Source organism: Condylura cristata, unplaced genomic scaffold, assembly GCF_000260355.1.
Source record: "Condylura cristata isolate star-nosed mole 26May11 unplaced genomic scaffold, ConCri1.0 scaffold00028, whole genome shotgun sequence".
Lineage (NCBI taxonomy): Eukaryota > Metazoa > Chordata > Mammalia > Eulipotyphla > Talpidae > Condylura > Condylura cristata.
The window spans coordinates 17,273,435-17,287,446 of NW_004567129.1; the positions used below are offsets into that span (position 1 = coordinate 17,273,435).

The 14,012-nt window shown below is 54.5% G+C and overlaps 1 protein-coding gene across 1 annotated transcript in view; it reads left to right on the forward strand.

Annotated features, from left to right (window-relative positions):
• RANBP10 (RAN binding protein 10) overlaps positions 1-13,539 on the forward strand; it is a 62,011-nt gene extending 48,472 nt beyond the window's left edge. The window contains exons 5-14 of the mRNA XM_004690464.2: positions 1,361-1,383; positions 3,089-3,273; positions 5,631-5,743; positions 7,088-7,196; positions 7,306-7,454; positions 7,641-7,845; positions 8,519-8,640; positions 9,204-9,349; positions 9,668-9,779; positions 10,207-13,539. Coding sequence (XP_004690521.1) covers positions 1,361-1,383; positions 3,089-3,273; positions 5,631-5,743; positions 7,088-7,196; positions 7,306-7,454; positions 7,641-7,845; positions 8,519-8,640; positions 9,204-9,349; positions 9,668-9,779; positions 10,207-10,337 — 1,295 coding nt within the window. The 3' untranslated portion in view covers positions 10,338-13,539. The remainder of the gene's footprint in view (positions 1-1,360; positions 1,384-3,088; positions 3,274-5,630; positions 5,744-7,087; positions 7,197-7,305; positions 7,455-7,640; positions 7,846-8,518; positions 8,641-9,203; positions 9,350-9,667; positions 9,780-10,206) is intronic.
• The last annotated feature ends 473 nt before the right edge of the window (positions 13,540-14,012 follow it).

Below are 14,012 nucleotides of genomic sequence, written 5' to 3' on the forward strand. Positions count from 1 at the left end.
GCCTGCTGACAGAGCACCGTGAGCGCACCTGCTGTGCAGACCTCAAGGGTGACATAGTGGTCCCCGCACGGGTGCGGGAGGCATCTGAATTCCATCCTGCCAGCTCTGTGATGGCCAGTGCTGCATGTGGGCCTCAGAAACTCCTCCTGGCCACAGATCATGCAGCTTATGAGCTCCCCTCCCTGTTTAGGAGCGGAATAGCCCAGCAAATAATATAAACAACCTCTGTACCTTTTTTTTTTTTTTAACCTATAAACTAGTGTCAGGGCAGTGTGCATCTTCCAAGGTTGTGCCGAGGACTGAATGATTCCTGGTCAGTCACTGAACCCAGTGCCTGGCACAGAGGAAGCACACGGCACCTGGCAGCCAGCTGTCAGGATGCTGGCCCCAAGTTTACTAGAGCTCTGTTGTCAGACCTTCATCTGTTCTTCAGATGGGTTTCAGTTTCTTTCGTGGCAGGAAGGGTGTGGGGTAGGCAAACTGCAGTCTCTAGGTGTCAGTGATTAAAAAATCTTGCAGGCCACAAACTTCAGGAGCTTCTTGTAATACTTTATCTAGCAAGGAGAAGGCTTTCAGAGTCTCCTTTGACTCTGAGTCCTTTTTCAGCCGCAGAATGTGATTTTCTGGTGATTATATGAGGCCTTCTCCTCCTCAGATCTGCTGACATATTGGGGGGAAGGGTCTCACTCCCTTCTGTCCTCTCTTCCAATTCAGAGCTGAGTTCCATGGAAACTCAGTTTCCCTTGGCTGGAAGGTCCAGAGGGTGCACAGGAACTTCAGGGTCTCAAACCAGGTATTGGGTGGGGATGGACAACCGCCAGCCTCCCCCTCTCCACTTTCATCAGGTTAGAGATGAAGTCAGAGCATCACCTGGGGTTGAGTCCGGCCCCACCACCCCTGTGCTAGTTTTAAGACTGCGCCCATCATTGAACCTCTGCGGCCTGCTTTCCTCGTCTGTAAAACAGTCACAGGGGAGCCTGCTCCCCAGAGTTGGTGTAAGGGTCTGTTGAGGTAATGAGGGAAAGGGCCTGGCACACACAGCAGGTCTGCGTCATATGTATTGGATCAAGAGAAGGATCAGGCCTGAAGAGGCCTCAGAGAAAGATTGTTTGAGTTTAGTCCTTCCTAACAGGCTTCCCCGGAGAGGCCAGAAGAGTTGTGGACAAATACCCAGGTATCTCTGACTTCACCTCCAGGCTGGTCACCCAACAGAAGGACAGCCAGGGTCTAAGACCACCAGCTTGGCATCACCATAGGGGGATATGTTGAGCAGCCCCTTCTCAGCCATTGCGATGGGCCCTCCGTGGGCCTGCGGAGGTGCAGGAGACCAAATCTGATGACTGTTTGTTTCCCTCCACAGGTGTGGCCTTCACAGACCTCCCGGTAAGTACTACAGTGGTCTTTTGGGGGCTAGATGGGATGGGGCAGGGTGGTACTTCAAGTGCAGAGTGTGGCGCCAGGCCTTTCCCCCAGCCGGGCACATGTGCGGTGCTGTCAGGGTGAGGGTCATGCTGGGGAGTACCTGCTGGGCTCCTGTCTCCAGTGTCAAGGCCTGGTCTTCCTCCATGATGCTCAGCAGGTGACAGTGATACACGGCATTTCCAAAGGCCTCTGGGAGGTAAGGGCAGTTTTGGTGAAGATGTCAGTAACTCCATGACTCAGCGGGTCTGAACCAGCTCTGTGTGGCTTACAACCAGTAGATTGTGGTGCAGAGAGCTGTCCCCACGGTATAGGGAGTCCAGCTTCTGTGCCTCCCCATCCGGGATCCCTGAGGAATGGCAGTGCCCCAGAGCCTGCACCATACAAGGTGCCCCCGAGCCAGAGAGGTGAACTTCATGGGGGTTTACTTTTGGGAAAGGATGAGGCTTAGGTTAGGGCTCAGTTCCACCTCCTGTACCCTAATCCTTTTTTATTTGGAGTCATCATGGGCCTCGTCACATGCAGGGCCTCCACCCATCATGCTGTGGCCTGGCTGAGCTCAGTGTGCTCTGGATTGGCTCTGGAAGTAGGGAAGATTTTCTGATTCTGGCGGCAGCTTCGGATCCTGGAAACCCCAGCATTGGCCTAGGGAAAACCCTTGTGATCTGAGGCACCCTCCGAAGCCCAGATCCCACACCCAGGGTCCTGTCTGTGTATCAGAATCCATCCCTCTGACCTGGAGCCCCAGAAAGGGGCTGTGATCCCAGGCAGTGAGCAGTCTGACCCCTGCTGGAAGAGTTTGTGCAGAGGTGAGATGAAACAAGCAAATGTGACAATAGGCTGGATATTGCCAAGTGACAAAAAGATATAGGTGCCCCAAGTTGCCACCGAGGACCGTGATGATCAAGGGAGGCTTGCTGGAAGGGGTGGGCTTTGCCTGTGACTGGAAGACAAGAAGGGAAAGGAGGTCCAGTGGATTCAGAGCCCATAGTGGGCTGGACCTAGTGTGCGGTGATGACACATGCTACTCAGGAATGACTCACTGACAGCCAAAAGGAGGTTAGTCATGGCAGGGAGCCCCACCTCGAGGGACATGCCCCTGACCTCACTGGCCAAAAGATCCTCCTTTCAATGAGCCCTGATGACAGGGAGCCTCTGTCAGCATGGAAGGAAACACACCACCTAATTATCTGGCCATAGTGTTCCCCTCCTTTCTGACACATCTTCCCCTACCCCTTCTTGCCCCCACAATACTCCTTTTTTGTGGCAAAGGGATCCCTGGTCTTGGGTCTCTCTGAGCAGAACCTTCCACCCTTGCAGAGATCTTCATGGGCACACTTGCATGGCTCTGGAGCCTGGCCTGCCTCTATGCCCTGGCCGAGTTCCAAAGGGAGGCCTAAAGCTTCGGGGACACAGTAGCGTCTGATACAAGAGACTCCGTTTGAGCTTGGCGGCTTTTCTTTTGTTTTCTCTCCTAAAGCTTTAGGGAACAGTGTCTCTGAGAGAGACACGGCCTCCCCAGCCTTGCTGCAACTCTGTCGGAGCCAGAGCGCCGGCCTGTGGGAGCCAGCCCCTGCCCCTCCGTGCTGAGGGGCGAGGAGAGGTGGGAGGCGAGGCCCTGTGCCACATTGCTCTCAGGGCCCGACTGACATTTCATTCTCCTCCTCAGGCCAACCTCTACCCCACCGTAGGCCTGCAGACACCTGGGGAGATTGTGGACGCCAACTTTGGGCAGCAGCCTTTCCTGTTTGACATTGAGGACTACATGCGGGAGTGGCGGGCCAAGGTCCAGGGCACCGTCCACTGCTTCCCCATCAGTGCCCGGCTTGGCGAGTGGCAGGCGGTGCTGCAGAAGTGAGTGCCTTGCCCCGCCCTTCCCAGTCCTGCCCTGTGTGCCTGGGGCCTCATTCTGCTACCGGCCCCTCACTGCTACAGGCCGCTCTGGTGGGTAGTGTTCCTTCAGGGAAGCCCTCCCAGGGCCCCACTGCTGCTCTCAGGCTTCCCTCTTACCGATAGACAGCGCCGGCTCACTTTTGCCAAGAGCTCCTGATGGGGACTTTGCCTCTTAACTGGAGTGGAATGCCCCTCTGTGTCAGCCCTGGCAGGCTGCTTTCATTCCTGAGGTTAGTTTGCAGAAGATATACTAGGATGCCCCATGGTCTTTCCCTCTATGTTCTCGGTCTCTCTCCTTTTTTTTTAACGATAGTCATGCTGTAACTCTGGTCAGAGGTCACCTCTTAGAGTCAGCATCTAGCTAAGTCCCAGTCGCCTGTGGCAGTGGTGGCAGGAGTCTTCTCTAGCACCAGCCAGACTGGCTGCCCCAGACTTCTCTGGAAGCTTGTGTGGCTGACAGTCCAAGGGTGACCAGCTATGGTTCTCTCTTCTGCTTGCCAGCTGCAGGCCTGAGTTAGGCAATGTGCCAGGAGGTGGGTTAGCCTGTTAGCTTGACTCCCAAGAGTGGGCTGGACTTATCACTTTCCCTGGTCATTCACTGCCCTACAAAGGTGCGAGGGGGCCAGAATATCTTGGCACTATACACCCCTTGGTAGGGGTGTATACCAGGTTCTTTGTGTAACCTTCCTTTCCTGTCATAGGAGATTGAAGCTGAGGCAGGCCCCCAGGAGGGCTGAGGCCGGGGCAGGGTGGCCACACCCTTCTCACAAGTAGCCTTGCTCGCCCTTGTTCCTAGCCAGAGCCAGCCCAGTGCCAGCCCGTCTCCGGAGCAGATTTGCCTGGCCGGCAGAGAGAGGCGGAGCCGCCCCAGCTGTGTCAGGGCTGGCATTCTCTGCCGTTGGGCCTGGGTTTAGCACACGGGTGTATTTAATTGCATGTGAGCAGCTGTGTGCTTGTGTGTGTTCATATGTAATATTTGCCAAGACCTGCATATAGCTTGTGCACTGATTTCACATAATTTCACTTGATGAAGGTTGTTAAGTGCCCGAGGGCCCTAGACTGACTTCCCTTGGTGGAGGTCTAGGTTATTTCCTCTCTTTGCTTGTGTAGCTAACCTTTGTTATACAGTTTTTCATACTTAAGCTTATTTTATTGGTGTCTTTTCTAGAAATGGAATCATTGCATCAAAGGGACTATACATTTCAGCACCATCTGATGATGTGCATAGGGACTCATCTGAATCATGTTTTGTCTCAAATTTTTGCCCTTGTGTTTATGATTATTTTGTTTCTCAGAATTTAACATTACCAATATGTAATTTCATGATAAGAAATTGTATTTATTGACTTCTTACTTGGGGCCAAGCACTTTAGATCACCTCACTTACCCCTTAAAGCATGGAGCACACAGTTGAATTTTCATGCCTCCATGGACGGCCCTTCAGACATTTGTGTTTGATCATTATGTTAACGGAATCAGACACATGCACACACCAGAGGCTCTCCTCTGTGCACTTCAGACACGAGCGTTTACCCATATTTACATGTGCCACTGCTGAGCCAGCTCTTGGTGGGATTAAGGGCCTCTGGGCATCAGTTTCTTTGAGCATTTCCCTGAGACTGTTCCTGTTGACATTGCCCCTGTTTTGTGGATTAATTTGGATGATGGGTGAGTGCCTCATCACACTGGAGAGCCTGCATTGCTGAGGGACAGGTTCACCTGCTGAGCTGGAATGTTTCTGCAGGGTGTGCAGGCAGCCAGCAGGCGCACCGTGTCTGCAGAAGGGGTGCGTGTGGCATGCGTCATGTCTGGGCGGCCGCCAGGCTGTTTGGCCGGCTGCCTCCAAAAGACTGTCTGCTGCCTCTGGGCTTGCCGCAGTTCCCAGGGGGCAGTGCTTCCTGAGGAGACGGTGTGTGCCTGTGTGTGTACTTTTGTTATCACGCTTGTCCACTTGTGGGCAGCATATCACAGAGAAATTGTGGCCACTCCAGGTCACAGCACAGAGGTGGCGACCAGCCTCTCCCTGGCCTGTGTGCCTGTGTGTGTACTTTTGTTATCACGCTTGTCCACTTGTGGGCAGCATATCACAGAGAAATTGTGGCCACTCCAGGTCACAGCACAGAGGTGGCGACCAGCCTCTCCCTGGCCTGACCACAGGAGCAGTGGGGGAGGTTTTCATTTTGTTTCGGTCCCTTTATTCTTTGTCTGTGGAGAAGATGTGTTTAGGGAAGTCCTCGTGGGGAGGTAGTCTATTCTAAAAGGTGGTCCATGAGAAAGGCAGTTCCTGAGTGTCAACTTGAGCGTTTCCTTTCTTCTAGCATGGTCTCATCTTACCTGGTGCATCATGGGTATTGTGCCACGGCTACGGCTTTTGCCCGAATGACTGAAACCCCAATTCAGGAAGAACAAGCATCCATAAAGAACAGACAAAGTAAGGTTGCGTCTCTTCTCCCTCTCTTTCCTTCCCTCACATGCCCCTGCTTTCTGGCTCCTGCTAGCCTTGGTTAACCTGTCAGGAGTCCCTGCAGTTCTGGTACTTACACCAGAGGACCCTTCTGCAGCCCCAGCCATCCCCAGGCTCTGCTCTACCCCTCTCAAGACACGGTTGCCCAGATCCCTGTCCAACCTGATGGAAGTGTCTCCCAGCCTCCCTCACGCACCCTGGATGGCCTGGCATGGATGGCTCCCATTATTCCATGATTACCTCCTTCCCCTGAATCCTGGATCCCACTCTGCCTGCTGTGTGGTTCTCCAGGAAGCATATGTTTTTATCGCATCAGAACAACCCCCTGCCTTGGCCGCCTCTTACTCTACCTTAGTAACTGTGCTTGCCCCGGCCGGAGGGGGGTTTGCAGTATTCACAGGGGGAAAGCTGATGCTTAGTGGCTGCTGTGGTAGCACCTCCTTCTACCCCCCACTTCTGCTCCCACCCTTTGTGGGCAACAAAGGGAGGAGCCAACTGAAGCTCTCCTGCGATTCCTACTAACCTGCATACTGTTTAGGGCTGTTTTCTGGAAGTAGGGTGCTGGGAAAGAGGAAACCGCCTCAAAAGGAGATCGGAGAAGAGGAGAGGGAGGGAGAGAGATGTGTGTAAAGTTGTGTCTGTGTGTGCCTGCATGCGTCTCTCTGAGCCTGCTGTCTCTGTGTATGTGCATGTGTCTGTGTCTCCCAGAGGAGCTTCACCCAGCCAGACAGACGGAAAGGGGTCCCAGATTTGGGATCCATGAACGAGAGAACCTCAGACCTGGAAGTCACTCCCAGCAAGTTGCACCAAGCCGGGGGCAAGGGCGAGATGCTGTCAACATCAGAGATGCCAGTGTGAGGCGGGTGACCTCCTCCCCCAGAGGGGAGCACGCTGCAGCCCCTGAGGATGGCCAAGACATGGCCAGTGCGCTCCCATTCCCCGCCCCTGTGAGGCCTGGGAAGAGAGAAGTCTGTCGCAAACGAGCCTTTAGAACTTCCAGGCTGCCTGGGTGCTTGTCCCCAGATCATGTTGCCATAGCCAGGACACCTCTCCTGTCCAGTTCCCTGGCTACCTCGGGCCACAGGAGGAGTAGCCTCCAAATTTGCACTCTTGCCTCTGGGCTGAGAGACCCCTCTGTTTTCCCCTCTTTGACGACTCCCTGACACTTGACCTGTTATGGAACTGGACTTCCAGGCTCTTCTTCAGCTTCTTCCGTGAGCATCTCTGCGCCAGCCCACCGACCAGCTGCTCTGCGTGCGGGCATGTGCCGTGCAGCGCCCCTCACTCACTCACTGCTTTTGCTCTCTACAGAGATCCAGAAACTGGTGCTGGAGGGCCGTGTGGGTGAGGCTATTGAGACCACACAGCGCTTCTACCCAGGGCTGCTGGAGCACAACCCCAACTTGCTCTTCATGCTCAAGTAAGTTGTGGGTACCACCAGCTCCCCCGTAGCCCGGCCCCCTCAGCTGGTGGTGGGAGCATACAATCCAGACTGAGCCCAGAGCATTGCCGCTCTGCTCCCTCTGCAGGTGCCGACAGTTTGTGGAGATGGTGAATGGGACCGACAGTGAGGTCCGCAGCTTGAGCTCCCGAAGCCCCAAGTCCCAGGACAGCTACCCTGGCTCCCCCAGCCTCAGCCCCCGCCATGGCCCCAGTAGTTCCCACATGCACATCACAGGTCAGCCACTCTCCAGAGGGCTCTGGGAAGAACTGGTGTGGAGAAGCCACTCACATGCCCTTCAGTGAACTGGGCTCAGGGCTCACTGCTGGATTTGGGGGAAGGGAATGGGGGCCGCTATGATTATTCCAGGAGCCCTGCTTGATGGCAGCCTACCTCACTTTTGAATGTCCCTCCAACTTCCAGGAGCAGACAGTCCCAGCTGTAGCAATGGCGTCGCATCCACAAAGAGCAAACAGAACCACAGTAAATACCCTGCACCCAGCTCCTCATCCTCCTCCTCCTCGTCCTCATCCTCCTCTTCCCCCTCCTCCGTCAATTACTCGGAGTCCAACTCAACAGATTCCACCAAGTCCCAGCCCCACAGCAGCACCAGTAACCAGGAGACCAGGTACCTGTCCTGTTCTGCTTCCTCCTCCAGCCTGTTCTTTGAGTACCGCCCCCTTCCCTGCACCTGCCACCCCCTGAGGTCTGTGCCCGGAGCAGTAGCTGCTGAACCCCCAACAGGCATAGACTCCGGCTTCTGACCCTGCCTGTGACTCAGCTGCCACTTTCCCTGGCCACGGTTCTCTGCAGTGGTGCCAAGAATGTGATTTCCTCCAAGAAGACCAGGCCTGTGAGAACCTCCAGGTCTACACTGAAGAAGCCTTCCTGGGCTTCACCTGTGGCCCACCAAGTTGGCTGGCAGGGGATTCAGGCTGCAGACTACATGAGGCTTTCAGCAGCCTCCAGGCACACTGACTTGGGTTTGACGCCCAGGGATTCCCACTGGGACTCACCAGGCCCACTCTTTGAGGGTGGAGAGATGTGTAGAAGGGGCGTGCCAACTTTGTCATGGAGTGCAGGTCACACTAGGACAAGAGCGGGACTCTCAGAGCACGTCGGCAGGGACAGCTGGTGCCACATCAGGACGAGTAGTGGAGCCTCGAAACCGAGCTGCCCTTCCACACTTCCAGGGGCCTTGGTCTCCTCACTGCCACTCGGCCGAAGCCTGACTGGAGATCTGACCGGGCTGCCCCAGTTACATCCCCTTGGCTAACTCCCCTTTCACCCCTTCTCCACAGTGACAGTGAGATGGAGATGGAGGCAGAGCATTACCCCAATGGGGTGCTGGAGACCATGTCCACACGCATCGTCAATGGCGCCTACAAGCATGTGGACCTGCAGACGGATGAGTCCAGCATGGGTCAGTGCCATGTCCCTGTGTGACCTGGCTGTTCCCTTGGGCCGTACTTGGTCCAGGTGCCTTCTTCCCCTTGGGAGGAGGTGGGGATGGTCAGAGAACTTCTCGCGTATCTCATCCACCACCTCCTTAGCCAGTGATGAATGGGGGCTTGAGGCGGGAAGGCCCAAGCCTGCTGCCAAACCAGACCTCTGCATCTGAAGCTAGAGGGAGTTAGTGAGAGTGAGCACTCTGAGCAGCACCATCTATCTGAACAGGGTGGGAAGAGAGAGGTCTGAGGCCCATCTGACATCTAGACCACAAGTTAGGTGGATTAACTATGAGGTGCTCAGGCTGCAAGGAGGAAACCTGCAGGAAAGGACTGCGGCCTTTCTTCCTGCCTCAGGATCTCCTGATGGCAGAATCTCTCACTTCTCCCAGCCCTCACCTACCTCTGGCAGAAGCTATAGCTCCCCTACAATAGCCCAAGGTGCTTCTTGCCATGCTGTCTTTGGGACTCTGCACCCCACTCCCTCCTCTTCTCACCTCACCTCTCTTGATGTGTTCTCTCCTGGGCTCTGGTATAGATGATGGGCACCCCCGGCGGCAGCTCTGTGGGGGTAACCAGGCTGCCACAGAAAGGATTATCCTGTTTGGCCGTGAGTTGCAGGCCCTGAGTGAACAGCTTGGCCGAGAGTACGGCAAGAATTTGGCCCACACAGAGATGCTGCAGGTACAGGACAAGCCAGGCCCTCCTCCAGGGTGGGCTCCCTTTTGATGGTGGGTGGGAAGGGTGACCCTGGGAGGCCCCTGGGGGCAGTGGCAACAGGACAGAGCAGACTCTAGTCAAATCTGCAATGGGAAGTGGACATCCAGGGTCTACCCCACCCCTTCCAAGCGCTGGGGAGCCATGACACTGTTGGACCTGCAGTCAGGGTATATTGTCCCCTCACTGGTACCACACAAGGCCCTATGCACCTCTGAAGCCGTGGAGGTACATGCCATATGGTATGTTCCACAACCCCTCAAACGTGCCCTCCCTGTCCCTTAGGACGCCTTTAGCCTGCTGGCATACTCAGACCCCTGGAGCTGCCCAGTTGGCCAGCAGCTTGACCCCATCCAGAGGGAGCCTGTGTGCGCTGCCCTCAATAGCGCCATTTTAGGTAAGTGGATGTCGCAGAAACAGAAGCTGACCCATGAGTGCCTGGGGTGGCCCATTTGCGCTCTCTGCGGGAAGAGCTAATGTTTGTTCAAACCAGGGTGGTGAATTATGCTGAGGAGCTCCCTGGTGGCCATGGACTTTGGGTTGTCCATTAGTGAACCTGAACCCTCTGTCCAGCTGAGATGGCAGGCCATAGGCCATGGCTGTAGACCCAGGCCAGGACCACTCGTAAGGAAGCCGAGGTCCTCTTATTTCTAGCAGGGCTGCAGGCCGTGGCCTGATGGCTGGAACATACCCTCACGCAGACATGACACTCGATCCTCTTCCATGAGATTCTGTTTTGTCCTCCACTTTCTACTCCCAAGGGAACTTTGACCTAGGCCAAGCTGTGGACTGGGCAGTGACTGGGCCTTGTCTTTATTCTACAGAGTCTCAGAACCTGCCAAAGCAGCCCCCTCTGATGCTCGCCCTGGGCCAGGCATCTGAATGTCTACGGCTCATGGCCCGCGCGGGCCTGGGATCTTGCTCCTTTGCCAGAGTCGACGACTACTTGCACTAGCTGACTGTGTTGGCGGCGCCCCCTGGCCTCCCTCGGCCTCAGGGCTGGAGCAGCCCTGCCCTCTGAAGGCATCTGGTGCAGGGCCCTGGAAGCCATGGGCAGAGTCCACTCCTCCTACCTGGCCTCTCCTGCCTCCTTCCTTCCTTCCTTCCTTTCTTTCGTTCCCTCCTTCCCCTTTGCTTACCCTCAGCCCCTCCCTCTCCCCTTCACGTGCAGCGGCCTATGACACAGTATTGGCTGGTTAGTCTCATGTAGCGCCTTCTACTTTGAAAGGGAGGTTTTATTTTGAGGAGGGGTTGGGGTTTTTTAATCTTTTTTTTTTCCTCCTGACTGAGCCACCAGTATTTATCTCTGGAGAGTTTGTGCTGAGCTGGTTTCTGCTAATTTAGTGATGAAGCCTATCCAAGTTGGTGATAGCTTATTATTTTCTTAAGTAAAAAAAAAAAAAAATGAGATTATATATATAAATATATATATATTAAAAAAAGACACAGTATTTATCGTAGTGTTAGTGATCCAGCACCTCTTGGGTGAGGCTGTCCAAACACCGTATGTTTTTGAGTACGACTCATAAAAAAAAAATCATCTCTGTCACCTTAGCCAATGATTTGTTTATTTCCGGCTTCCCCTGCCCTGAGCCACAGGCCCAGCTACAGTCTGGGGAAGCCAGGTAGGCTCTGGAGGGCCACTGAGTGGGCAGGTTAGGCTAAGTTAGTCTGTAGCATTTCGAGAGGTGTGGGTCCCTAGACCCTGAGAACTGGGCGGAGCAGAGAACTGTGGGGCTGAGGGTCCAGAGAAGTTACAAGTTGCCCCTGGACAACACAGCAGAGTAAGGGAGTAGAGGGTCCTTGGCCAGCACGCTGTTTCCCACTCTTCCTTGCCTCTCACTGCCTGCCTTGCTCCCCTCTCTCTCCCCTTCAACATCCCACCTTCCTTTATTAAGATGGCCAAATAATTCACTGACTAAATCATTGCCTGGAAACTGCCTGCCTTCGACCTGAGAGCTGCAGGGAGGAGGCCTGCATCCGCAGGACAGAGGCCCTTGCACCAGGGGCTGCCTTCTTTCCGCCTAGATCTTCATTGTCGGCACAGCCTAATGGAATCAACTCTTGCTGTTGAGAAGCCAGGACCTTGTGGAGGCAGATTCTTGGGCCGCTGGATGCTGGAGTGGATGGAACCCTTGGCCCCTAGGCCAGGCAGCCCTGCAGCTGGGCCCTAGCTGCTTTTAGGAAAAACTTACGAGTATTTGCTGACCAGAGGGCGGGACCTCAGTGGGCTTTACAAACGTCCCACCGATCTTTTCAGATGAATCTCCATGGCTGGTGGGGAAAAATAATCCTGGTACTGCCATCAGGGAATTGAGAGGATGCCAGGATGTGGGTGGGCCATCTGTGACTGATTGCCCAGGAGGAGAGGAGCATTAGGAGGGCTAGGTGGTAACACACAAGCAGCCCCTGCAAAGGGGCAAGGCCAGAAGTTGGACTTCCGGTCCCTGCCTGCATCTGAGCTAGGCAAGCTCCTGCCTTCTTGTCAAAGGACATGGGAATGGTTGGTACAGCCTGAAGTGTTAAGTACCCACCCGGCCTCCCCAGACCTGCAGCCGGACAAGAGAAAAGATTGAGTCGGGTGAATTGCTGGTGACAGGGTCACGGCCGTGGCCCTGTCGTCTCCCAGCATTCTGCCTGGGGACATGCTTCTATAGGCTGCTGCATTTCTTGGTCCCCACTGGGACCCCCACTGATAGACCACAGAGCCTGGCCCTTTGGGGAGGTGTGAGCCTGTCTCTAAAGGAGAGTCATCCTGGGCAAGGCTGGGGATATCTTAAGCTCCTCACCCAGAGCTGGAAGCATCAGACTGTTAAATGATCAGAGCTGAACAGGATTGGGAGTTAAAACCAGAGGCTTTTGCAGCTGGAATGGAGTTGAGGGAACGTCTTCTCCACCAATCCTCTCTCAGATCAAGGAATAGGCCCAGTAGATGAAGTGACTTGGCTAAAGTCACACAGCAGATTAGCAGCAAAGCCAGGAAAAACCTCCTCTTTCTGATTGGGCCACATTGTTGAGTTTAAAAATTGAAGAGTGGGTGGGTTAGACTGGTGAGATCCCCCAGTAGTGTCTGAGCAGCTGGTAACTTCAGGGGTGTGTTAAGGGTGGGGAGGGGTGCCTGGGCTTGGTTTGTGGAGCGGCTGAGAGAGGGCCCAGGAGAGCTCGGAACGGCTGTGTGCTGCTTGGGGTTGTGTGTCCGCCTGACTTGCACTCAGTGCCCATGGCCACCTCCCCATTTTCTGTGCCTTATCTCACTGTTTCAGCTGAGTCCAAGCTGTTTACTCTGTTCCTCTCCAGAGGGGCTCTCTGTCCCAGTTGGACAGCTTACCTTCGGGACATAAGCCTTTGCCCCAAAAGCCGTGGAGAGGACCAAAACCAAGCTGCTTGAGCCCACTGTCTTGCTGATAGTCCAGGTCTGCCCGCCAGCCAGAGGAGCCCCTAAGGCACGCCCAGCCCTCCCAGCCCGCTTCCAGGAGCCTCGAGTGGAAAAGACACTTGGGAAGGGAACCCGGAGAAAGGAACTGGACCCGACTCACAGGACCAGGAAGACTTGGCTCTGTGGGGTTGTTCAGTCCTGGGGAGCAGTCTTCCCTATTTACCTTTTCCCCTTGTGGCACCAACCGTTCACTTCTCACAGAGCAAAAACTGGCAGACCACACAGAGATCAGAGCCCCCGCTCCTCATCCAAGTGGGTCTATGGCTGGGTCAGGACAGAGACACCAAGAACCGGAGATGCGGGGATTGCCAGGCCACCCAGCGCCTTCCCACCCTCTAAGTAAGCACAAAGATGAGGCAGAGAACTGTCAGAGCTGGAAGTTCCTTTGGTTGCTCACAACTCAGGTATGCACGCTGTGTGGTGGCCAGGCAGCAGAACCCCCCTCGACCGCCAGCCCCACCACCCGGACTCGGGGACTCGGCTGCTTCAGGCGCCACCTCTTCGCATAGGGTGTTCCTCCATTAGTAACTACAGCTGAAACACGTCCTCCACATTGTGCACACTGGTTCTGCCTTTGTCCTCGCAAGTTGATACTTGGCATTCGCATGAAACTTGTGGGTGTGGGAGGGTTTAGAGAGAATTCTAACACAAAACATCCTATTAAATTGTACTTGAGAGATGAAAAAAAAACTCCTGTTGTATTTTGACAGAATTATTTTTATTAAAATACACATCCATGAGCAGTCATGCGTGTCTGGTCTGTTTCGGGTCTTGGCTTAGGGTTGGCAGCCCCTCGTGGCGCTGCCCAGGAGGGCTTGGCCCCTTGTCAGCCCACCTCTCAATTGCCCAGGCCTCTGGTGTTTCCTCAAGGACCCTCAAAACTTCAGGAGTTTGTTAAGGACATTAAAGGGGAAAGGTACTTAAGCTTCAGTTTTCTCCCCCAAAGCAAATTTCATCTTAGGCAAATTCATCTTCAGAAAGGTGGGCCACAGGACCAGCCCCCTAAAAATAAGATTTTAATCCACTTCAATCACTGCAAACACTGGACGATCTGAAAGAACCTTCCTGAGGTGTAGTGAAGTCTGCAAAGAAAGCTTGTTGTCAGTCCTAGTCTAGATGTCCCTGGAATATTAACCTTTCTCATCCTGTTTCCCCATCCTTAAAAGATTGTTAATCCTTCTACCCCATGGAGGT